General features: G+C 38.9%; 1 protein-coding gene and 1 pseudogene across 2 annotated transcripts; one reads left to right on the top strand and one right to left on the bottom strand.

The window, feature by feature from the left end:
- Positions 1-5,014: 5,014 nt before the first annotated feature.
- On the top strand, positions 5,015-7,626 carry LOC103701405 (annotated as a pseudogene).
- A 2,249-nt stretch (positions 7,627-9,875) lies between these two features.
- Positions 9,876-20,408, bottom strand: LOC103701309 (protein PSK SIMULATOR 1-like). 2 transcript variants are annotated; one of them, XM_008783325.4, is made up of 13 exons: positions 20,183-20,408; positions 19,536-19,864; positions 16,162-16,487; positions 15,914-16,006; positions 15,724-15,814; positions 14,670-14,760; positions 13,632-13,729; positions 13,293-13,362; positions 11,762-11,862; positions 11,162-11,278; positions 10,969-11,045; positions 10,793-10,837; positions 9,876-10,672 (listed from the first exon to the last, which is right to left on the bottom strand). In XM_008783325.4, exons 2-13 carry the CDS (start codon positions 19,833-19,835, stop codon positions 10,159-10,161), a joined length of 1,923 nt encoding a protein of 640 aa, XP_008781547.2. In that variant the 5' UTR covers positions 19,836-19,864; positions 20,183-20,408; the 3' UTR covers positions 9,876-10,158. The 2 variants fall into 2 exon arrangements, with proteins under 2 accessions (XP_008781547.2, XP_008781546.2); XM_008783324.4 differs by having other exon boundaries at positions 19,536-19,893; positions 20,183-20,407.
- Positions 20,409-27,055: the final 6,647 nt, after the last annotated feature.

Below are 27,055 nucleotides of genomic sequence, written 5' to 3'. Positions count from 1 at the left end.
ATACTTTTCTTTCATGGAGGGAGAGTGTGTTCCCTGGAGAACTTTGAAAAGTTTACGTAGCATGAATGGAAAAGGTAGAGTCAAAGGAAGCATAAAGCAACTTGGACGGTTAGGAATATCCTCGGGGTCCAGACTTTTTGGTATTGGAATAAACATGGGACAAAGTAATTAATCCGGTTATTGGCAGGTTTCTTACTTTGGTGATATCTTAATTTGGTGGTCCTATTGCAAATTAGCATGCGTGAGTTCCACTCAAGGTATAATCATTCAGACGATGCAAAGTGTCTTTTTGTGGGGGGGGGGGGGGAAGAAGGTGAAAAAAAGACACAGAGGGTCACTACTAAAGGCCTTAAATTATTAGCATTATGTTCAGATCATACTCTTCATTGAGCAATCTAATAATCCATACATGGTGCATCAAGTTGAAGCACAATTTTCAAATTGTGTGCATTTATATATGCAGTATTCATGGAGGCATGTAAACAGTTATTGCATAGGTTCCAAAAATCTACTGTGTAAAGGAGAAATTGTTGGGTGGACTAGATATGGATGAAACCGCTCTATTTTTTTTGTTTTTTTTTTTTTCTATGCAATAGCAACACGGCCTAAGATGATTTTATTCTAGGTCTACGGTGGACCTAGTCTATCTAATATTTTTTTTTTTTTGCAAGCTAAAGTGAGAGAAAATTAAGCAAGAAGAGAGGAGAGAAGATATTGATGGCAACATTTTGGTCCACGATAATTGTTGATCCTGCCATGTGAAAAATGGATGAAAGCGATAGTTTGCAATAAAAAGATGCAACTAAAGTTTTTAAAATACAAAAGTGCATGTGCAAGATAGACAAAGTTGAGAAAGTACAAAAATAATTTTTTTCAAAAAAATTATAAGAAAATAGTTTCTATGAACCACGCTAGAACTTTTGTTTTTTTAAAATAATCACATGTAGTGAGATCTAGAGATGATTACTACAACAATATATTGCTATCTCTCATGTATAAATAAAATTGGCATAAAATTGCTCGAACGGGACATATATTGATGGCAGGAATAGACATAAGATTAAAGGATGTTAACACAAACAAAGCTGGTGCTGCTCTCTCTCATCCTTGCTGTTAGGAAGCTGTCTATATCATTACACGGAGAACCCATCTTACTCTTATGTCGATATAGATACCGAGAAAAAATTATATCATACATCATATAACCATCAGGCCATCTCATTCTTGTAGACTTCATGCAACTTGCACTCGTCTTGATGTTGGCTTACGAAAATAAGAGGATCTGATTTGCATGGTGCACATCGAATGTGCATGTGATACAGGACACAATTTGCCGATGTTGAAGGCAAAAATTCTGAACCAGCATCCCATGCCGATTTGAGACCAGACATTTTATACGCCTAACCTTTTCCTTTTGGTGACTCATTTGGTATCTTTTGGGTCCCAATTGCAGTGGAGTGGTCCCTAAGCTTATATTGACACAACTTTTCCATAGACGAATCACAAGCAACTTTCTTTCTCGATGTACAAGGGAAGGGGAGTGTTTGTCTCAGCATAATGATGGGGGGCCGCAACTAGCCTGGTCTCATTGAAGTTTCTCTCAGCGCAATGATGGAGGATGCAATTTCATACGTAGTTTAATACATTGCTTGCCGACTCTAACATTTGCATAGATTAGCACCAGCAATTAAAAAGATCTTATAATTAGAAGGAGCTCAATGGATCCACTAAGCAATCCACAAACTCTGTATGGTCATTTGGGAGATTCGAATACAAGACTTTTCACTTGGACAAAAAAAACGCCAACCAGCCGAGTTATTAGCTGTTGATGATATATTTACTTACTTTTCTCACAAAAAAAAAAACTTTCAAAATATAAAATTTATTGAAGATATTAATAATGTAACATTTGAAACTATAATTTATACTATATACTTGGTAAGTGCTGGTTTTTGAATTTCAAATTATTCCATCGGCCACCACATGATGTTCCGGGCTTCTGAATTATTCCAGTGGAAAGCTAGTCTCGTCCAGAATCTATGCTTTTGAACGGTAGCCCGCTAGTCCGTTATAATTTATATGGAGTGCGGTATAATTATATGCTCCATTAGAGGTAGAATTATATGCTCCATTAGAGCACCTAATCTAGGCGTCACCACAATTACCCACCGGAGGTTCAACGCACTCAACCACTTGTCACACGAAAATAACCCAAACTTAGGCCAAGCTCGGCGAGTTTTGTGGGCTAGCTCAATCATACTTGAAGGCAACTCGGCCATAGTGATTGGATGAATTTAGAATGGCACTAGTGGCGGTGAAGGGGGCCACCCCTTACTTCGGAATATTTGGACTATGATGAGTGGCGATGGGATCTTTCAGGCCAAGCATATGTTCAGCACGGACTGAGTGGCTTCATATGTGGCCAGTCACTCCAGAGGCATCCTGTGGATTAGAAAAGGAGAGTTTTTATAGTTTTTTGAGCTGTAGACCATATTTTTATATCTCTGAAATGATGATCTCCTTAATTGAGAATCCACCCTCATTTTGAGCTGGACGCGAATCAGCACTTACTGATGCAAGAATGACACCGATGCCATGGATTCTGTTTTCATGCTAGCGAGAAACGAATACCTGGCTTCAAGGGAATGGGCAGAGACCCGGATTTACCTTTTTCCAATCAAAGGATCAGGATAGGAGAATGCACTCTGAAACTTGTTATTTTCTAATCTTATTAGAACTGCATCAATCATCTATTTCAACCAAAAAAAAAAAAAAAAGCCCAAAAAACAACCCAGACTCCCTCTTTAGGCTCCTCATGACCAATCTTTTTTCCATCTCCATTCTTCTCCTCCTATTCACCACCACAATTCCCTCCTCAGCCAAGGATTGAGCATACCGCAGTTTCCTCCAGAGCCAAAAGCCGGTGTTGGCGCCGGTGCACCAGAAGCTGAGCCACCTGCGGCTCTTCTGGACCCAATCGCCGTCATGGTGGCCTCGGTCATCTCGTTGGCGACCGGGTTCGGCACAGCAGTCATGATCGACTTCACGCCGACCGTCGGCTCCGAGCCCACATTCAAGCTAGTGGGCTGGGCCCAGGGGTTCCATGCGAACCACTGAAGGAGTTGGGCCTTCTGATGGCCATGGATCTGCCTCCATGGAGGGCAAGAACAATGGAATGGCAGCATGCTGACGTTACCGGGATGGAACAGGGTGTTCTCGGAGGTGAAGAGACGCCTTTCATCGTGATCTCGTGCGTTTCTGGATGGCCCAACGTTATGCCCAGGCCCGGAACCATACCTTCTTCAATCCTGGAGATGCCATGGTGGAGTACAATGTTTTTTTTTTTTTTTTGATGCATTGCTGATATTTGAGTGCCTAGCCGGTTCTTATCCTTGTTTTAGTTTTGTAATTTGGTTTCTATTAAAAACATGTTTAGATGATTGGGCTGAAAATTCTATAGAATTTATAGATTAAATCAATACAACCAGCAAGATCACAAGATTACAGATTGGGCTGCAGCTATATTCATAAGTACCAAAAAAAATGAGTACTTAATTTATGAATTCTATAAAATTTTAGCCCAATCATCCATATAGATTTTAAACAGATTATGTTCTTTCATAAGGTTGGTAGCTTGGGGAGCAGGTTTGATGCAGCACCCAGCCATGGAAAGAATCGAGAATCTTCTCAAGTGTCGCAGAAACAGCGCGCTTCGTTTTGAGGAACAATCAAGCATTTCGCTCACGCCATATTTCCCGTCAAACGGCGGGAAACAGCTGATCACATGTCTTTATGTTGTTAGAATCTATTGATTAGTTGATTGTGTCAAACTTAGTCAACCTTATCAAACTTCATCTTGATTGGTTTTTTATTGATTGTGCCAAACTTAATCAGTCTTATCAAACTTCATCAGCTTCTTATTACTATATAAAGACTGCTATTGTACAGATAAATCTTCTTTGTACAGAGCTAAGATGCCTCAATATTGCAAAAAGAGAAGATTTATCTATGTGCTGAGAAGACTTAACTGTGTTTCGAGATTATTTAACTGTGTACGAAGCTAGATTAAGTGTATTCCAAGCTTACTAAACTATATGCCAAGACGACTTAACTGTGTGTCATGCTAGATTAAGTGTTCAAACATTAATTAACTATATGTCAAGCTTATTTAAATGTGTGTCATGCTATATTACCTGTGTACCAAGCTTACTAACTTAATTGTAATAGTGAGTTAACTGTATTTGAGGCTATATGAACTGAGTTCTAAGCTTACTTAACTAATTGCAATGGTGACAAATCTACTATACCTATCAATATCGTAAATATTAGATTATTTGTCACTCACTCATTATTTTTCTTTTATTTTTTAGTTATTTATTATTTTATTTTATTGAAATATATTTATTTATTATCTTAATAATTTATTTATTTATTTATTCATTCATTCATATATATATATGCATTTATTTATTTATATTTATTTATTTATTTATTTATTTATTTATTTTCTTCTCTTCTTCCTGAAGCTTCTTTCTTCTTTTTTCTTTTTTCTTTCTTCTCCTTCTGCGAGTTTAAGGAAGAATCCCTCACCAGAGCGCCCAAAAGGGATTAGCCCGAGGCCGGCGGCGCCTGCGGAGGTTGCGGCCCAACCTCCCTTCTTCTTCTTCTTCTATTCTTCTTTTCTTCCTATTTTCTCTTTCCTTTAGCCATGACTGAAGGGAGAAAGAAAAAGCGGAAGGGAGAGGGGTATTTTCGTCTCACGATGAAATATTGAAATGTCGGCCGATTGCCATAAAATCAGTTAATAGGCACTAAAAGTTAAAGTCCGGCCCAAGGATGGACTGACCATTAATTTTGCCAATAAGATACGATGATATATCTCCCCTGGATTCGGTGATCCTCTCACCCTGGATACGGTAGTAGGGTATATTTTCTCGCGGTTTTTATTTGGCGCATGTTCTTGTCCCCAAGTCAAAGCACGCTGACCTTTCGTTCATTGTGTAGCAGTCTCATATAGAGCGAGCGAGCGAGCGAGCGAGCGAAAGAGAGAGAGAAAGATGGACATCGAGCAGGTGGCGCCCTTCAAAGGCGCCGTCGACTACCGCGGCCGCCCGGCCTTCAGATCCGCCACCGGCGGCTGGACCGCCTCGTCCTTCGTCATAGGTAAAAACCTACTCCATCTCTCTCTTTCTCTGAAACATCGTTCATCGTTACATTCCACCTTCACCAGCCAGCCACTGATTCAGTCATGTGGTCCACGGAACAGGGATGTCGATAGCAGAGAGATGCGCGTACACCGGAGTCGCCTCCAACCTGATCACCTATCTGACGGGCCCGCTCGGCGAGCCAACGGCGGTGGCGGCAGCGGCGGTGAACGCGTGGAACGGGTGGGGGTCCATCCTTCCCCTGGCCTGGGCGTTCGTCGCCGACTCGTATCTGGGCCGGTACCGGACCATCATCGTCGCCTCCCTTCTCTACCTTGTGGTCAGCCTCTCAGTCCCCTCGTTTTTTCTTCTCCTTTTTCTTTTTGCCCTTAATTCGCTGTTGGTTCTTTTCCCTTGGCATTGCTCGCGATGCATTCATGGTTGTCGGCCCATGTTGGATTCATCTATCTAATGGATAGGCGCATGCATGCAGCCAAAGAGATAAGACCACTTTTTAATGCAAAGCTGCATAAAGGAATTAACTGGAAATTTTTCTAATGAAACTCGCGTATTTTGAAAGTTTTCCTCCAATTTGAGTGTGAAGTGTTGATTACTGCCATATATTGACTTGTACTGACTTGATCAAACGGGGGGTGCTTCAGGGATTTGCAACGCTGATGCTGTCTGCCGTGCTGCCAACTCTCTACCCTCCTCCATGCAGCGGCACGACGGATCCTACAGCTTGCCCCCCAACTAATTTCCAAGTTGCTATCTTCTACTTGTCGCTTTACCTGGTGGCAATTGGACAAGGTGGCCACAAGCCATGCGTTCAGGCATTCGGAGCCGATCAGTTTGACGAGAACGAGGAGGAGGAGTGCAAGGCCAAAAGCTCATTCTTCAATTGGTGCTTCTTTGCAATGTTTAGTGGCTCCACCGCCACCACCTTCGTCGTGAGCTATATATATCCAAGATAACGTCAGTTGGCCTCTCGATCAGCTTCGCGATGTTATGGGTTTTTATGGGTCTAGCTGTCGTTGTCTTCTTGTCGGGGACCCGGACCTATCGCTACTATGTAGTAGAAGATAAAACCCCCTTTGCTGCCGCCTGGAAAGCATGCATCGCATTGATAAGTAGCAGGTGGAGAACTCCTTCGCATGCTAAGCCCGAAGATCATGAAGAAAGAGAAGCACTATTTCGACATGCAGATGATAAGTCCAAGTAAATTAACTCGTTAATTTTTGTATAAGACTACGCTTAAATTTTACTTTGTAGCCAAACACAACTAAACTGCTTAATTAATTGTGCGTTATTCTTGGCTTTGGCCATGTTAAGTTATTTGGAGAGATCGCTGCTAATAAAAATATACTCATTTTTCTTTTTCCACCCATAACCCTGTTAGGAGAGAACGAAACTTAAATGTATATCTAATATTTTTTAGAGCAAGAAAAGGACATGCACAATATGATAATAGCTATCAACAAGCCATCCAAAAATCACATGTGCCGAACATGAAATGCTGGACTTGGAGTGTTATCCAAATGGTTACAGATAATCTATGTTCTTGTTGACAGGCTTAATCATGGTTCTCATTATTCACCAGCAGCCCAGGAGGACAAGGGTGCATACGATTTTGGTCAAGTAGAGGAAATTAAGGCTTTGCTTCGACTGCTTCCTCTAGGGGCGTCCTGCTTAATATATGCCACTGTTCTTCCTCAGTCATCAACTTTTTTTATCAAGCAAGGCATCTCCTTGGATAGGAGAATAGGAGCAAGCTTCCAATTACCTCCAGCAACACTACCGGGCTTCATTGCTGTCTCCATTATGGTATTCATTCCAATTTATGATCGTGTCTTTGTACCTATAGCTAGAAAATTTACAAGGATTCATTCAGGCATCTCCATGCTTCAACGAGTCGGCATAGGAATGGTCCTCATGGCAATTTCAATGGTGGTAGCAGCTCTGTTAGAGATGAAGAGGCTAAAAATTGTGAAAGATCTTGGGCTGGTTGACTTGCCCAAGGTGACTACTCCAATGACTATCTGGTGGTTTATTCCTCTATACATTATTTTTGGAATTGCAAATGTATTCACGATGGTTGGCTTGCAAGAGTTCTTCTACGACCAGGTGCCTGAAGCAATGAGAAGCCTCGGGGCTCGCTCTCTTCTCTAGCATCTTTGATATCGGGGAATTCATGAGCAGTCTTCTTGTTTCTTTGATCGATGATATTACCCGAAGAAGAGGAGAGAGCTGGTTCTCTGATAACTTAAGCCGTGCACATCTTGATTACTTTTATTAGCTCCTTGCTGGACTCTGTGCTGTGGGGTTAATCATCTACTTGTATTTTGCACGCCTTTATGTCTACAAGAAGAAAGTAGATGTTACAGTGTAATGCAACTCATGGAACGGGCTGTATCCGTGAGTCTTGTAGTGCTCCATGGATATGCAATTTATGAATAAGATCGATATTAACTATTGTATCCCAGAGATTTTCTTCTCTTTTGTACTCGCATGAAGGTTTGTTTTGTCACGAATCTATAATTTACGAAACACGTCCAACTAGTTCGATGACGAAGAGGACAGCTCTCTGCAAAAGAGGAGTAAAAGTTAGAAGCAATAACGCAAGGGAAGGCACACCATCTCGGTATCAAACTTTCGTCTCAGTATCATTCTATCATTGTATCAATATTCATGTGACAGAAGGCAATTCGGCGATGATGAGGACAACTCTTACCAAAATAGAAGAAAAGATTAATAAGCAATAAGGCAAGGTAAACTACGCCATCTTAGTATTAGACTCCGTATCAGTGCTATTCTCTCATTGTATCAGTATTTCTAATACGGAAGCCAATTGGACATAATGAATATCGGTACGCTTCTTGTACTATATATCGGTACCGAATATGATATGGTACGCTTCGTACCATCCGATTTAGTACAGTATGGTAATAGTTGTAACAATAATTTTAGATCAAAGCAAGAAGAATTTTAAAAAAAAATTAAAAAAAAAAGGGACTGCCATGTTTGCAATGTAGTGCTGTATGAACCAAACCTTATGAAGAGAGGAGGCACGGAGTGTAGCAAGGAAGAAGTCGTCTCTGAATTAGCAAAACGGTGGGATGCCACCACACCTGTTCATTGGTAAATGAGAAGATAACGTCTTTATTTTTTACTTTCGTTGAGAGAAAAGGCTTTATTTTACTGTTATCGACCATTATGTTTCAGTAATGACAACTATAGCAATCAGTAGAACAATCATTATTTATCCGTAGAAAATCCAACCAAAGATTAAATTCGGTAAATAATGGCCATAGTTTCCATTGCAATGGAAATGAACAGCTATTAGCTTTCAGAGGGTTTAGTCAAAGCTGTCCGCCTTAGTTTTTGAATGGAATACATGTTGCTTTCTGTTAGCAACACTGTGATTGGAGAATGAGGCCTACATACCTACCGTGGGATGGGCTTGTAAGCGTGTCTCAGAATGTCCAACAAACCAACCCACGAAATCCAAAATGCAGCCCATTAACTTCGAGAACCAGCGATTTTGCCATCACTCCGCAACAAAGCTTACAAATATATATATTAGGTGCGCCAAGTGTACTCCGACAAATGTGCGGTTGAATATATTCACAATTGCCACTTAGGAGTGCCTTACTTCCAATCAAGCAGTTCCAAGTTTGAAACGCACAGGCGTCGATTAAATTGTGGAGACCAGATGCTCCCTACTCGCATATGTGGTCTGGGAGGGCTTATTGGTCCGCTGATAGCCTCAGTGGTGCTAGGTGTGACATACTCACATGGAGGGTAACCGTGCCGAAGCCAAGAGGGGTAACGAGCCGGGCCCACGGGTGGAAAGGGTATGGTAAAACCGGCCGGCGTGCCCAACACACGGTCATTTCTATCCGCATCGAACATTCTCCTGGCGGAATGGGAGCCCAGTGGGAGCTGCTATGCCGGGATGAGCTTATCCCTTCCTCCCCCCCCCCCTTCTCCTTTTCCACAGCAAAATAAATAAATAAATGTTCACAATTGAAGCAGATCTCATAAGAATCCATGCATTTAAATGCTTGTGCGTCTGCAGGTGGACTTTGAGATCCACGCATAGCTTCTGCATGGATCTGCTCCTGCGAGAGAATGGCATCCTTCTCGAGAGAGATTGTTCACTCCACAGGCTTGAGAGGAATCTCTCTATAACCTAACAATCTTGAAGTGCTTGATAGTCTCCTTAAAAGAACAACCCTTGTTTGATGCTAAATCAAACAATTGAGAGCTGCAACAAGCAGTTCCTTTTCCCCTACTTCTTGCCTCTGATGCTATCCAACCCTCTTGATGCAAGTTGAAAAGTTCTAAGATGAAAACTTGTTCCTACACAGCATATGCATCTTACATGCATCCCAAGATGACTGAAATGTTTTTTTTTCTTTTTGTATACTTTAAGGAAATAGAAGACTCATGCTCCATAAAGTGCAGTTCTATTTGCCAATTCTCAAGATCAAAGCCCCCTCAATCAGTCGATGAGGTGAATCTTGTCTGACAACCCCTTTTTTATTGAAGTGCTATAATATTTCATACTCCAAGGTTTGCTTGATTTAATTACTGACCTGTGGAAGCAAATAGCATATCTAAAATTTGAAGACTTCAGCTATCATAACTGCATAAAACTGCCAGGCTTTCGCAACGATCCCCTTCAGGGTGCCATTTTGCTTGAGAATTAACACAGTAATGGATAGACGATGACAGAAAAGTAACTGAAAATTGAGTATTAGAAAAATCACCACATCCCTTTTATAAGCTCAGGTGATGCCGCCCTATTCCTCCCTCTGATTTGTGCATATAAGATGGAACAGTTCCCCTGTATAAAATACAAATCAACCATGATCACCATTGCTGTGTACAAAAGACATATACCCATCCCTTCTGCCACTCTTGTTTATCTTACACTGCTGCCTCTACCCAATCCGAGAGTATCCTACACCAATAATCCAATTGTACCCTGAATGCAAACTCTCAATAGTTTCTAAGGATTTTCCACTCTATCAATTACATCAAAAACTTTAATCCTGTCAATGTCAAAATCAATGATGGGGGCCACTGTTGGATTCCTCGTCGCAGATAGTTCTTTTGTGCTTTCACTTGTTGGAGAATGACTACTGCTCTTACTCAACCTGTCATCCTTGCTCAATCTTGACTTGGCACTGTCAAATTCCTGGCTTTTGCTTATCCCCGGCGTAAGTTTTCTGGAGTTGACATATCGTAACATTTCTTGGTCTTCTTGTGTAAGCATGGATGTTGGGCTGATGGATTTGTTCTGTGCCAAAGAAATTACCAAGCTCATCTTTGTGGGACAATGAATTGGGGATTTAATTGGAGACTTGATGCCTCCATTTCCAGATCTAGACTGGCTGATTAGATGGTGAAGCCACACCACCAAGTCAAGTATGTATGCCGCAGTTTTATCCTTGTCTGCATGGTGGAGTGTCTCTATCTTGATGAAGTCAGTCAGCCCAGCTGGTTTGTGATTCAATTCAGTCCTGAAAGATCAAATAATGCTGATAATGATGATGATAAATATGAAACAGCTTGCTCGTGAATGCAGCAGATGTCGAGATTCTCATAAAACAAGGGAAAAGATAAATGAATTAGCTACTAACCCTGTGTTTGCCCACTCCCCAACCCAACCGAAACCATGGTGTGCTCTGAGGATTGTTATGTAGCCACAGACATGAAAAGAAAAGAGTACATCATTGAACATATCCAAGATTCTAAGCAGTCAAAAAGATACTGCATTAGTTGATCGTATAAACATAAACGTAGGCAATGACATTACCTGGTTGTATTATTGGCAATTGGGACAAGCCATTGCAACGTTTTCTCCATTTCAGCTTTGATTTGAGAAACAGTGAGCTAGCAGTCAAAAAGGAAATAGTATAAGAAATAAAGATCTTATATAATGTGGATTCATCAGATTGCACAGTCAATTTTTTTTTAACCGGCAGAGGGTGAAAGTTATGATCACATACCCCTTCCTTGACCTGAAATGATTGTAACTTAGCGCGTAAAGCAGATTTTATGCTGGGAGGCAGTGCTTGGTACAATGCATCCCTTGTGTTTGGAGGCACAGAACTTGATCGTGATACCTGTTACCACCACATGTTTTTCAGACAGATTTTCCATGACAATAATCAAAATATAGCATTAGCAGAAGACAGCATATTAAAGAGAGAAGACAATAAAAAAGTTATTTCAACAAAAGTGACAAAAATCGCATCACAAAGGTGGCTCAGGAAAGTGTCAGTTAAGCAATCCCTTGAAGGTGGCAACTGGATCCCTCTTTACAAAATGAAGATAGATTTTGCATAAATAATAAGAGAAAATATTCAAAGTTAAAGCATGATCCAAAGTATTTGTCCATATTTGGATTGATGGGTCCACCTTTTGAGCAAGTGATAGAAGTTACAAGAATTTCTGAGTATCGATAATCTGAGAAAACAATTTCATGAATTACTTTTCCACAAAGTGAAAATCAATTTCTTGAAAAAACTAAATAGAAGGAAAAGAACACAGCATTTAGCAATCAACATGCATGCACTGATAGTAAATGTCGGCATAAAGGAACTTACAAGAGTGTCAATTTGAGTGATGATATTTGCATAATGCAATGCAAGACCAGCTGACCCTAATCTTTGATGACTGCTGGACCCCCTCAAAGGTTTATCTCCGTCTGAAATTTGATACAATTAATATATCATGAGAATGAAACATGGCTAAAAAAATTTCGAAAAATTAAACACTATTGCAAGAAGCAAATTGACGTCATAGTGGAAGGTACTGGCATGAACAAATTGTTCAACATCCATACATTACGTTTTCTTGATTTGATATTACCTAATGGTCTCCCCCTTAATCCTGTGATTATCCTTTTGATCCTGTCTTTTCATGTTTAATCCTATGTTTGCATCAATTACTCAAAACATTAGAATATCATGTTTCTTACTAGATAATCCACTTCCCCCAAACTAAAGTCATCTAACATGCAAACTTTGGGCCAATCAAATAACTCACCAATTTGACTTGATACCTTCCTTACCTGACTCGTGACCCTCTCAACTGACAAAAGGCTGCACCCAAGTGCTTCAAACAAATTAAGAATTTTCCCTTAACAAGGAGGTATAAAGGGTATAAAAATCAATCGAGCAAACATCACTACAGGTGAAAAGTCTCATTTTACTCGCACAAAGTTAGGCCAATACATAAGTAGAAATATGGCATTGATATTTATATTAATAAAGAAATACAACTTATCAAAATTACAGTTTCTCATCTGTCCCTTTTATTTACTCAGTGTTGTTCCAAAATATACCCATTGTATCTTGGACCATTTTAATATTTAGTCATGTGATCAGCCTCTTTACAATAATAGAAAGCTTATAGATGCCATTCATGGGTAAATATTTACTATTTTTATAAGAAAAAGGATTCCAGATGTGATATGCTATGTAGGCCGGAAGGTAGCCCACTAAATCTAGAGCTGGAGCTCTCCTCAGTCTATGCAACAATTCTGAACATGCTGAAGATCATGTCCAATCATGCTAGCCCAAAAGATGGAATAACCAAACTATATTTTTCATGCTTGTATCCTATGCATTATAGCGATACACTAGCTAGAGAACAGCACACAAGGTACCACATTCAGAAGTAAACTGCAATAACTAACAGAGAAGTTGAGACAGCTCATTTAGAGTGTCTCCTTAAATTTCTTCTTGGATCCAAGCTGTTGGCCTGTACTTCTATATGAAGAATTTTTTTGATGCTGATACTCATATGCTTAAGCAACAAAATTCTGAAGTCTTCACCAAATCTAAAGTATTATTCACCAAGGATAAATGATAAATACTTAAATTTAAACTAAATTAAAGAGGTGAAAAGAACGTATACAGAATCCACTTATAGGCAATCATTCCTCGGAACTGAAGCATATGCATTTCTGGGATCTTTAAAAAACTAGGATCATGCTATTTGTATTGTAGGTTCTGGTTTTGCACAAAAAGAAGGTAAGCATAAAGGGGTTGATAGTCATTCTCATATTTACATGACTGAATACGAAAATGGTTGCATGTAAGTGTTTAGGAGTAATATTTAAGCAAAATATACCAGCAGTTCCAAATGCATCATGGATCTGCAGATGTAAGAAGTGGACAATGTCTATGAGCTTCTCCATGACCTACAATAAAAGTAAATGAGCTTGTTATTCCAGGGAAAACCATTTTTTTTGAACTAGTCATACACATGACATCCATATTCAGCAGCCCAGGCACAAAAATTAGACGCTTCAGAAAGGATCACCATACAGAATATTTACTTGTGGGAAGAGTTTGCAACGATATTGGGCATACAGTCAAAGAAAATAACAATTTTAAAGTTTGACAGGGCATGCAGATAAAATTACATGCTAATGGAAATTTTGACATGTAAAAAATACTACCTACCTACCTCTTCCAAAATTCTGGACCAGAGTGATTTTTTCTTTAAGCTTTTTACATGCCTCCGTTGGCTCTTCAATTCTTGCCTTAGAATTTGAAGATTGTCCCCTAGAGGTAAATGACAGACATAACATGGTAGAAAATTAATGGCATAAATTACATAACAAACATGAATTATCTCATCTGTTGGGGAAAGACTGAATCTGGTTATTGAATATCACACTCATGAGCACAATGTCGATGATTGAAAAACAAGAAAACACCCAATAAAGTTAACTAATATTATAAAGATCAAACATTTTGGTATTTTCTTCATAAATAAATAATAATTTGATGTCATGTTGAAACAAATATTAAACAAAACTGGGAGAGTACAGCAATAGTGAAGTGAGATAAGCATCTCATAATTTGCTGTGATCCATAGATCCCGGAGTCCTAAGCTTCATTGATGAGGTAACTTGCATGGTGCTTTGAGCTCCAATTTGAAGTGACACCAACCTCTTAGCTGTAATCTTCTGCACATGTCATTCTTCATTTCTAAAAGTACAACATATAATAATATCCATATTATAAGAATGCATAGTTCATTCTACACCGCCTTAAGCTTCAGAGCCGAGTCTACACCTAGTGACACTTTCCCTTCATCTGACTCCAAATAAAAGGTTCTGAATTCTCTCTACAACATTATTTACTAAAGAAAAGGTGCTATTTGTACAGTATGGAGTGCATATTGCACCAAAAACTATAAGAATTCCAATATAATTTGGACAAACAGTGTTGTGCTGGCATTTTATGATAATATATTTACTTTTTGTATATGCTTATGAAGTTTAAACAATACCAGTTATCTAGAATAATTCAGCTTTCAGCACTCGACAAGACAATCTCAATTTTACCCAGGTCACCAATAAAACATAATATAAAGAATCATTCTTTGCCAGAAACAACTACTTATCTCTTATAGAAAGAATATTCGATACACCAAAAGCTTAAAATGGACTTTTGACACTATAACTAAACGGGAGGTTCAGATACAAAAGCAGTATACCTCTTTGAATTGCAGTTAAGTTCTCTTCATCAAGTTTCCGTCGATAATCTTGTTCAAATCTATCCAATGCATGCAACTCATGGTACAGTTCCTGAGAAAAACATAAGTTAAAAACCAACCAAAACAAATATGAAAATAGGTAAAAAGTATAGGCACCTCTAGAAAGACAGTACCCTGAAAAGGGTAACTGGTGAATTCCTATGACAATTAAAGTTAACTTCTTCATAAAATCAATAGAGATAGTATGCCATTTTGCTATCTATATGATATGAGATTTTCTGCACGGAAGTTTTTAGCACTTAGAAATAAAACACTAATATGAGTACTTATATGCAAGATATTCTATGTACTTGACTGTTGCCACTTCAGAGCGCCAAGTATCCAAGTGAAGTTATCTTTAGCAAGCTTCAGGTCAAATGACTAACCTGTCATACTTGTATTGCAATCTCCAATATTTTTTAAAGGTTGATTTCTTCAAAGGCAAGACAACATCAACGGATACAAGGCAAACATGAGAGTACCGTCTTACAAGATGTAATTTTTGCATTACGACTTCAACAGCACAAGACAATTCCTTTATTGACATAATAACAATCATCATATAAAAATTGATACAGACACCACAAACATACAACTAGATATAATTGGGTTGCTTCAAAAGCAAAAAGTATAGATAAATAAAGGTCCAAAGAGTGTTAGGATATAGGTTTAGGTCTTAAATATCTACTATCAGTAATCTATATGACAAGGCATATATTGTAGTTATTCTACAAAAAAAATATCCCAGAAGTGACAGTCAACTTAGTTTCCATTCCAGCCTATTTGAATAAATCTATCCTGAATTATCTAGCCTCACCAAGAAATGGATGTTGGAAGTTCAAGCATTATCTTTATCTTTAAAATGTTTCTAGATACAACATCATATTGCAATGGTTTGTTAATGATCACAATTTAATTAAAATGCACATTTATCATTCACGGTTGAAATCAACATGCACAGTTACAATAGAGGAGATGATTTGTTCTTTATATACCAAGAAATAAGAATACTCACAGCTGTATACCGAACCAATGTCATCAAATTCTGCATAGCTCCAGCTGCTGTTTCTTTCAGCTGCTTCTGAGGTGTAAGTTCTGACTCTAGTCTAGATGACGATGAAGTAAAGAAAAAATATAAGTCACATTTTAGATGCTGTAAAAATGCGTTGAGAAATAATGTGCTGCAGAACTAATGAGATATCTACTTGGCAAAATAACGGTCCAGGTTGTGCCACTGAGGATCTTTACAACGATTACCAAATCGAATAATTTCTCCAGAAAATACTCTCAACTCTTCCCTGGTTAAATTGACATCAAATACTGACAAGTTATTTCTCGAGAAGGGGGGTATGCACATAGTACACTTAAAGAAGGCAAATAAAATTTTGTCACTTTTAACAGGGATTCTTCTCAAATATATTGAAATGGAAATACTTTAATGCTCACTACACACCTTTTGTCAGCTGCAGCAATCCTTAGCAACTCATCCATATCTTTGGAAACTAAATGTTGCACACCTTCTGAGGGAAGCACCGCTTCTTTCAAATACTTTATATTTTCTTTTGAAAGCGATTGCATGAGATTGGCACCTTTGACTATTGTGTTTGCAACTTCGAAAGCTAGAATTGATATTTTATTGCCTTTCGTTGTGACCCCTGAAACAAACCCGCCACTGGGGGTCAAACTAGTCATGCTACTACCAAGTGTGTCCAGAACCTCCACTGCTTTTCCAAGTCCAGCGGTACCAGCCCTCCCCAAAAGTAAGCTGACTTCCGAGACCTGTAACAACATAGTTAACCATGCTGGTTGCTTTACTGAAAAACAGTTTAAGTAATAATACCATCGGAACCTTTTGTTTGCCGATTCTATTGGGTGTATTCGTACCCGTGATGTATGAAATGCCCGTTTTAGCCAAAAAAAAAGTAATAATACCATGGTTTGCTTGTCGAGGTAATAGTTTTTACAAACAATAAAACAGAGACAAACCTTTTTCAATAAGGTACATGAGGAATGTGTGCAGTGTAATAAATTAGATGTAAACAAAATCAGCAACCTACCAAAACTTTTCAGCGATGGTAGATGAAATTTGCAATAAAAACAAGCTAAGGTGGATCAAGATGCATCAGAAACTTAAACAGAAATAGCAAACTTTAACCAATTACAACTTTGCCAATCATTTATCATCACACATTTCTACCAAGGACTGCATCTGCTTCCAATGCAGGCTTTTCAGACATTGAAACTTCCAAAATGTCCAATTAGACCCTCTTCTTATCGGATTTACATTTGGCTTTTTGCACATGACGATATATTCTCAAGGTTTGACCAGCCCTCATCACTATATATACTACTGATGCAACTCCTAAGCTTCCTTTATGTGTACTCACGTCGATCCATAAGGCATTAGAGTAAGACTATAGAGGAACAAGGTACAGTCATATATTGATTTGGTAAAATCGCATCTAGATTCCATAATGAAGAGCAAAATCAAACAAATAAGTAGGTCATGCTGATAAATAACATTATCTAAAAAATGCAATTTCTGAAACACTACCAGATGGTGGGACAATTTCAATTTCTGGTTTCATTTCATTTGGCTCGACTCATATTGGTAATGTCAGGAATACCAATAGCCACCTAATAACAACTTCATCTCGATCATCATGAGAGTTTGCAAGTGAAAAATGAGTCAAAAGTTTCATAGACTGGCCCGATGCAATCTCTCATGCTCTTTACTAAAAATATAATAAATGAGGTATCTAAATCAGTTCCATATTGTGAGAAGCTTAATTTGATGCAAAACCTTTTGGACACATATGAAAATAAGTGAATAAAGCATGAAGTTAGTAACTAAAAAACCAAAATAGGTATGTTTCTGAGGTTCAAATCTAATTTGAACAATATTGTGACATATAAACATGCTTCAAGCTAACATCATCCAATAAACTTGGTTGGTAAACTTGGTATAATTAAAAATATCAAATCCCCAGATCTTGATGCACTTCCTATTGCACTAAACCAAGAGTAATATAATATGCCTAAGAATGCTGTCACATACTTTCTTAAAATATTACCAGACTAGGAGGGACTTTTGGACTGAGGAACTTAACTTTAAAATTACACAGACACATATAATAAATTCTTGTGATAAAGGTTTACCAAAAAAGGTTAAGAGTGCAGGTTTTCAGTGTTGAAGTCCCAAGAGATCCCCTTTCCTGGTCTGGAGTTTTTTCAAGTTTTCTGAGCCACTTTCAATGCAAGTGCCTTTTTGTTTTCAGCTTGGACTCTTGATGCATTCTGTCTATGTTTTTGGGAAAGCTCTAAGTGATAAGGTAGAAATCATTTAACTGGCCATATCATTGAAATCTTACACAGTAACATTGGTTGAATAGAGAAGAAAGGCCAGTTTTTACTGGAGGTCTTTGGGGACTGCTTCGACAATGTTTTGGGGTCCTAATTTGCCATGTATATGTTTAAAAACCCCATTTAAGTTGTAGTTCAGGACCCTTAGGCTGTAGTAGTTCTAGAGTAATTAAGATTGTATTTGAATGATTTAGGTGTTTCTTTAAACAAAGCTCCACAGGAACCTGAATTTTGTAACCTTAAAGTGATTGTTGCGCAAATTACCCATGGCTAGCCAGCGAATGGCCTCTAAAAGTAGAAGGGATCTCCTACATGCCGATTTGACTCATCTATTGAAGTTCAACAAATTCAACATAATTCTATAGCCTTTTATTCTTCTTTTACTCTTATGTTTGCTTCTTCTCTACCAACTGCAGCAACTGTGCTAGTAACCTGCATCACAAATGTAATATATCATACCATGACAAGTTCTGGCACACACCAGAAGGGGCATAGTTACAAAAGCCTAAGGATTGCAGAAGGAGAATAAACATACATGCAAGACACAGTGCTTCTTCAATCCTGATTACCTTTAGTTGTTTTATAACAAAAAAAAAGACATCTTTCAAAAAATATAAAGCAGAAGCTGGGTTCATCCCCACAAATTATACAACTCAACCCATATACTGCGAATTTTAAGCAAATTCAACCCATCAACTAAATTCTCTGATTGATTTGATTAGTAGCCATGTCCTCTATATATTCGATTTGGTTTGCTTAATATAAGTTTTATTTCCTCCTCACAATATTTCATGTCACAACTCTGCTATCTCCATCTTCTTTCTTCCCTTTTTTGTTCCAAACCATTTTTAGCCACAGCTGGTTAAGATAGGAGAGTAATAGGAATAACCAAGAAAGATCCAATCCAGCCCCATATCTTAAAAGAGACATGCCATATATTGGTAATAGATCCAAAAAAGCCAAACTCCATAATCCATAGTGGACAGAGAGTTTGGTCTCTGCCTTTTGCCTGATATTTATGTATTCAATCTCAAGACAAGAAACTTCTAGGGCATAGTTAAGATGGAGTTCATATCATGGGATTTGTAGCTTCTTTGATCCAACAAATGTGTAAGAATGGTTAAACATAACCAAAAATCACCTAAACAGCAAAACTCAGCAAACAACATGATTAGCTTGAACTTGTGATTGCAGGTGGTCCTTGAATCATCCTAGTGAAATTCTTCATAATAGACTTCATGTCACACATGCAATGAAACTATATTTATTTAACGCAATTTCTTAGTTCAGTCCTTCACGGTAAAGTATACTGATTCCCCTAAACCCCCGTACATAATCATAGACAAAAATCCCCCATTGGAGCATCATATAAGACACTGTGCACTCTTTATATTATGTCATTTAAAAAAGTATTGTTTCCGATAATATTCAGAACAGAAGGAAACTATCCAAGAAAGGACTTGCCTTGGTTGTCGTGATCTTCCCAGAGGCGGCCGGCTTTGACTTTGTTGACTTGGATTTTAGGGAAAGAACTCTGGACAGCTGCGACTCTTTGGGTTCTTGGGGCTCTTTGGGCACCAAGTAGGGTTCTTCATGCAACCCCTTCCCCATAGTTTCAGCCACCGGCACAGTCTTTAAACTGCTTTTCTCCCTTTCGTAGGACTCATAACCGATCATATCATCATCTCTGAGGACATTAGCATTAAGAGTGCTTTCACTGGGCGATTTATCAACAGCAGCTCCCTTCGAGCAAATCACTCCCATGGCGTCCAACCTTCCTCAATTCTTTCCCTCTGTTCCCATATAGAAAGAAGTAAACTCCCTGAGCAACGAAACCAACGGCGAATTACACCAGAGGGAGCAAAATCGGATCCAATTTAAACAACTCCAATCGTCAACAAACCCCCGGAAAAGAAGAAGTACAAGAATAAATGCTAAAATAGCAAAAGGCAACGATCTTTAGCATCTCAAGCACGTGAATGAACGCCACCGAATCCGCCAAGAATCAGAATCCGAAAGATTGGAGCAAAGCAAATCCAAATCAAAATCAGCGCAAATGGTGCGATCTTATCGATTCGACGCGAGAAAACCGAGGAGAAAAGAGAAAAAACCTCAGGGGACAGGTCGGCGGGGGCGGAGGAGGGCCACACCGAAGGGGATTGCTGGATTGCTGGATTGCTGGATCGATTGGTGTTTCGAGAAGCGATCTTCCTCTCGGAGACGGCGTCAGGTAAAACAAGAGACGGAGGGGGGAGGGAGAGGGTGGTTCGCTGGCTTCTGCTGCCCCGGAGCACCGAGTCCACCCACAATAATTTCTGGAAGCCAATCCCACGCGGTTGACCGAGGTGGAGCTGGTCAAACCCAACACCCCCCTTCCTTAACTAGTATTGGTTATAATCTACTAGCTTCTAAAATCACATACCCACTTAATAAATCTATCTTAGATTGTCTCCACCAACAAAAATAAATCATAATTATAAGAACGATGAGAGGAAGGAAAAAAAAACAGAAAAATTAAAAAAAAAAAAGTCTACTTCAATAATTTAATGTTATTTAGCATAGTTTACTATTGTTAATTTCGTATGAGATTTTTCTTCGAAGATGCTTCAGCCCGGTCGGATGGAATCACATGCAGCATATACTTGAGTAAGCTTGATTTCGACCATTACAATATTGTGTGGAGTGTTTTATTTGAGAGAAGTTGAATTATATTTAATTGAAATTTTGCAAAGTCAAATGGACTTTTAGAGGGTAATAGACTTTGTTTAATAAGTGGTAATGATCTATCGAGAGATTACGTATTGATGGATAATCTATTAGATAATTCATTGTATGGTTATCGATTATGTTTTCAGCATCTTATTTTTGGTGGCTAAACTATTGTAGTGACCCATGGAAATGTGATTGGCCAATAGCGTGAGTTTGGATGTACATTGGGATACCCAATGTGATATACTTGCTCTAACCCAAGTCTGCCTCTAGATCATCCTAACAAACCACATCAGCAATGTGCCTGGAGCTATGCCTTCGTATGCTAATTTGTTATTAGATTCCATCAAAAGCCATGTCTACAACTTATACATTTAGCATTCCTCATCTCGAAGGTGGCTCCTCAAGTCTCCATCTGTCATGAACATGCAGTCTGTGTGCAGTTTTAAAGAAGACTTCCTTCAGAAAGCCATTTCCATTTTTAAACAACAATAATTTGAAAGGGAACTATCTCACCACAAGGGCCAAGGCTAGATCAAACATGCTGCAAAACTGAAAATAAGAACTTCATGCCACAGCTAATATTGTCTCGGATCCCAAGTAAACCGTCATCTGAATACATGGTCATGGTGCTACTCTCCTCTCAAATTAAAAAAGAACATGTACAACTTTCATTTTCATCCACACCTCTTACGCATCCAAAGTCAAATGTCAGAATATTCACAAACCATATTGACATCGAAGCAGCATGCATCACATACTTGATCGTCAACTACTGTGAACGTTGGATGGAAAAGTTGAAAGTGTCCGAAGCTGTTGAGTTTTCATTTGTCAAGTATTTTAGGCTACGATCAATCAATTAAATAGCTCTCTGGACATTGCCCTTTTTAAGATCAGAGCAGCCATAGATTGCCCGGACATGCCATATATCTTCCTACACCACAAAAACCAGAGGAGAGAACCATAATTTAAATTTATCTGGTTGGTTGGGGTCATCTTGTTGGAGGCAAGACGCTGGTATTAAGCTCGAAGAAAATGACAACAGAAGGAAGGTAAATTGTTACTTCTTTCTCCTTTGCTTCTGGGACTAGTACCTGACCTGGAGAACATCAGGTGAAGCCGTCGCCTAGCCTATGTTGATACCGCCGTGAACTTAAAGAACGGGAGACGTATTCTTTCGTGCGAAGGTTCCTTTGGTTCTAATCAGGCTCATGTTTACTAATGCCACTTGTTTGCTGTGTTTCGCATTATAAAATGATGAAATCGAGGCGCTGTCCGGAGGAAGTCAAGAAAGTGACCTTCACAAGGTTTACATCGAGTGACAGGAGGGGCAACTGGCTCTAAGGGGGGCTTCGTCTTGATCCGAAGAGGGAGGACCACAAGAAGAAAATAAGCAATATACGTTCGCATTTTAGGTTTGTAAAAGGGTGCTATCCGGATAGGAGCTTAATATAAAAAAGGTCTTTACGCAGAGACTGTCCAATTGTCTTTGGATAGCAGGGGAAGAAACTGGATTGATGTTGCCTTGTACAAAACAATCCCTTATACGTATTGCTTTCCAACTTCCTTTCCTCGCCTTCTTACTTTACTTTAAGGGCAACAACTCCATTTATTCTCATATTCAGAACCTTCTCCAAAAATAGGAGCCTTACGGGCTGTGTGTGCCACTAAAGAGCTGGAGGCTTACGTCCCAGCTCTAGGGCCCAGCCGATATCATATTTACTCTTTGTCAATGACTGTCTCCTCCTGACCAAGGCTCGCGTAGCGGATGCTCAGGCTATCAGGAGAGTTCTGGCTGCTTATTGCACTGCATCTAGTCAGAGAGTTAATGCCCAGAAATTCTCCATCTCCTTCAGCCCGAGCACGTCGCCCGAGGTTCGACGGGGTATCCGGAGGATTCTGGAGATGCCTGAGCAGGACAGGACTTGGACCTATCTGGGTGTTCCGATCTCAAGTAGGAGGTTGCGAGTATCCGAGTGCACCGGGCTGATGCAACGGGTCCAGAGCAGGCTAGAGGGCGGGCAGGCAGCGTCTCTATCAATGATCAGTAGAGTTACGCTGATCCGATATATACTGGGCTCCATGCCCATCTATCTCATGGCAAACACGGTGGTGCCGAGGGCAGTTTTACTGCAGATCAGACGTCTTCTTTGAGGCTTCCTATGGGGCTCGCATGGAGGGGGTCGAGGGGTGCACCTGGTGGCATAGGAGAGTATTTGCCTCCCTCTCAGGAAGGGTGGTTTAGGGGTTGTGTCTTTCCTGGAGAGACGGGAGCTGCTTTTTGCCCGACATGCTACCCGCTTCATCCTGGAGCCGCAGGGATTTTGGAGCCGAATCATGACTGCCCGTTATGGGGGGGCAGGCCCGGAGGGCTGGACTTGAGGGGGGCATAGATGTTCCTTTCTGTGGCATGAAATTGCGAGGTACTTGCCTACGATGCCGGGTCACACCTGATGGCTGATAGGTGACGAGCGTAGCATCGATGTGGTTGGGGACCCATGGATCGTTGCCCACCCTTTGCATCTTTGGCCGACTACGGTTAGTATCGAGGCTGGGGAGGGTCTGCATGTCTGTGATCTTATGACCCCCAGGAGAGGCGGTTGGGATGAGATTCGACTAGCCCAGATCTTCGGGGAGCATCTGACGGAGCGGGTCCGATCCCTCTCTTTACTAGGAAGTGGTGGACCAGATGTGCAGGTGTGGAATTCCTCTACCAGAATCAAGGTCAGAGTGGGCGATCTTTTCCGCATTCTTAGGCGGGAGTATGAACCTGGGCCGGACTGTGACTGGATCTGGCACTTGGGACTCCACCCGAGGGTCGCGTTGTTCCTCTGAAAGGTAGTCTGGGACCGCCTTCCCACGAAAGCTGTACTGGGAGAACGAGGATTGAGGTCCCATTGGAGTGTGGGGTTTGCGGTGTGGACGAGACTGTGGACCATGCCTTGTTTCAGTGTACATGGGCTAGGGCCACCTGGTGTCTGACAGGGGTCCCACAAGCGGTGTGGAGCCATAGAAACCAGTTCTTATAGGCCATGCGTCAGGGCTTGATGTCCCCGGTGCTTCGTCAGGAGGCGGTCCGAGCGAGCTGTACTGCCTACCAAATCTGGTTGGCCAGGAATGCTCGTACATTCGGCGAACGATGTATGTCGCCGAGACTTGTGGTGAAGAGTGCTCACATTCAGGCGGCAGAGCTGTGCCATACTACCCCGTTGGAGGGATCTTGACAGCACGGGACATCTGGGGCTCCCACTCTGCTTCGGCAGTATCCCGTACAGTATATTTCACCTGGGAGCCCCCACCCTCGAGTTTTCTCAAAGTCAACTTTGATAGATCAGTCCCGGACGGTGGCACGAGGGGAGGTGCGAGTTTTGTTATTCGGGACCCGTCTGCCAGGGTGGTGGCTGCTGGGGGTAGTCAATTATTTGACACTTCGGTTCCGAGCACGTAGCTGAGAGCTGCTTGGGCGGGCCTTCGCCATGCCCGGTGCGTCTTACAGGCTAGGTCCATCATCCTGAAGGCTGATTCAGCCACCGTTATCAGTTGGATCCGGGAGGATCCAAGGGGTAACGGTTGTGACCATCCACTGCTCCAAGACATTTGGACTATGGTTAAGGTTGGATAGATCTTTCAGGCCAAGCATATTTACCGTGAAGCCAATAGTGCTACGGATTGGGTGGCTACATATGTAGCATGTCACTTCGGTGGTACCTTGTGAACTGGAAATGGGAAGATGCCTTTGGCACTCGGAGGTATCCTTTTTTTCTGACTTTATTGGGTATATCCATATCCGCCAAGTATGATCCACCTGCTCTAGCGCAAAAAAAAAAAAAAAAAAAAAAAAAAAAGAAGAAGAAGAAGAAGAAGAAAAAAAGGAGCCTCCTGAAAAGGCAACGTCCCCCCACGCATGGAATTTAGGCCCTGTTTGGGGGAGCTTTTGGAGGGCCAGAAAGCACTTTCTGGCCCTCCAACAGTACTTTTAGATGAAAAACTGTGTTTGGTAAATTTTTCAAAAAGCTGTTTCAGCTTTTGCGGGAAGCTGAAAACAGCTTTTGGGAGGAAGCTCCAATTTGGAGCTTTTGGGAGGAAGCTGTTTCAGCTTTTTCGGAAAGCTATATTTTTGACAAAAATGCCCATATTAAAATAACATAATTACATAGTTTATCCCTGTATAAACCTAAAAATCTGCTAGAGCCAAGAACCCAAGCCGTCAAACTCCCTTCCGTAAGAAAAGGTATTTTTCTTTTCAATTTTTGTATGCATCTCTTGAACCACATTTTAGAAGAAAAAAATTTTAATCCTTTTCCATACCTTCCAAAATCAATCTATTGTTTTTTTTTTATCATCAACCTCGCAGCCCACGCTGAGGTCCTCCTCGAGCGTGGACCATGAAGAAGAGCCCCTGGACCGCAGAAAATTATTTTATGAAAAATTATGAAAAATTATTATGGAAAATTATTTTATACTAATAATTATAATATTTTATACCTTTATTTTTGTATTATACTATAAATATAATATCATATTATATTATATCATAATACATTAATATGTTATGTTAAATAATTTAATATTATGTTATATTATGAAAAATTAATTTATACTAATAATTATAATATTTTATACCTTTATTTTTGTATTATACTATAAATATAATATCATATTATATTATATCATAATACATTAATATGTTATGTTAAATAATTTAATATTATGTTATATTATGAAAAATTAATTTATACTAATAATTATAATATTTTATACCTTTATTTTTGTATTATACTATAAATATAATATCATATTATATTATATCATAATACATTAATATGTTATGTTAAATAATTTAATATTATGTTATATTATGGAAAATTAATTTATACTAATAATTATAATATTTTATACCTTTATTATTGTATTATACTATAAATATTGTATTATATTACATTACATTATAATACATTAATATGTTATTTTAAATAATTTAATATTATGGTATATTATGAAAAATTAATTTATAATATTAATTATAATATTTTATACCTTTATTTTTGTATTAAACTATAAATATAATATCATATTATATTATATCATAATACATTAATATGTTATGTTAAATAATTTAATATTATGTTATATTATGAAAAATTAATTTATACTAATAATTATAATATTTTATACCTTTATTATTGTATTATACTATAAATATTGTATTATATTACATTACATTATAATACATTAATATGTTATTTTAAATAATTTAATATTATGTTATATTATGGAAAATTAATTTATAATATTAATTATAATATTTTATACATTTATTATTGTATTATATTATAAATATAATATATATTACGTTATATTATAATACATTAATATGTTATGTTAAATAATTTAATATTATGTTATATTACCAAATATTAATTTACTCTAATAATTATATTACTATTATGCTATATTAACATAATATTATTTTATATTACAATAATATTATACTATATCGTATATTTATGTATTAATTTATGTTATGTTTTATTATGTTGTGTTGTATAATACTATGCAATGTCCTTTATGGTAATTTTGTCATATAAAAGTACTTTCTCAGTTTGTTTACCAAACACAAAACAAAGTACCACAGCACTTTACGAATGTAGTTACCAAACAGCAAACAACTTTTTATAACAGCTCTACTTCAAACAGCTCTACTTCCAACAGCTCTACTGCCAACAGCTCCCCCAAACAGGGCCTTAGCATACTCATCAAGCTAAACTGTAGAAAGAATTAAATAAGTGGGTTCGCCATTCAATCACCAGTTGACCCAATTAATCACTGAACCTGTGAAAAGATGTATGGTGTATCCATAGAGATCTAGCAGTTAGATGATGGGTGTTCTTTAGTTCAAAGACTTTGGTTTTCTATTATCCTAAAACATACAATAATATCTGATGAATTACTCGGAGGAGCATTTCTCCAAGAAACAGAGTGGTTTGAGTAACTTGACTCCGAGACATGCATGAGATACCAAGTCCTGGAATAAAATTTAATAGAACCGAAGTAGCCACAGAAACATGCGGTATATACCAAAGGATAAGTGAAACTTCAATAAGTTATGATTTTTTTTATTAAAAAAAAAATCCAGGCACTTGATTTTAGACAAAAGGCTGAGAAAGGCATTTAAAAAAAATCCGAAGAAAGCACAAAAGGGGATTCCATCAAAAAGCCACAGAAAACTGCCACATTGCCAGAGGTCAAGCTCTTTCTATTTTGTTGGTAGCAAG

The sequence above is a fragment of the Phoenix dactylifera genome, chromosome 14 (assembly GCF_009389715.1).
Source record: "Phoenix dactylifera cultivar Barhee BC4 chromosome 14, palm_55x_up_171113_PBpolish2nd_filt_p, whole genome shotgun sequence".
NCBI lineage: Eukaryota > Viridiplantae > Streptophyta > Magnoliopsida > Arecales > Arecaceae > Phoenix > Phoenix dactylifera.
The sequence above is the reverse complement of the archived record's forward strand: the minus strand, read 5'-3'. Positions and strand labels throughout refer to the sequence as shown.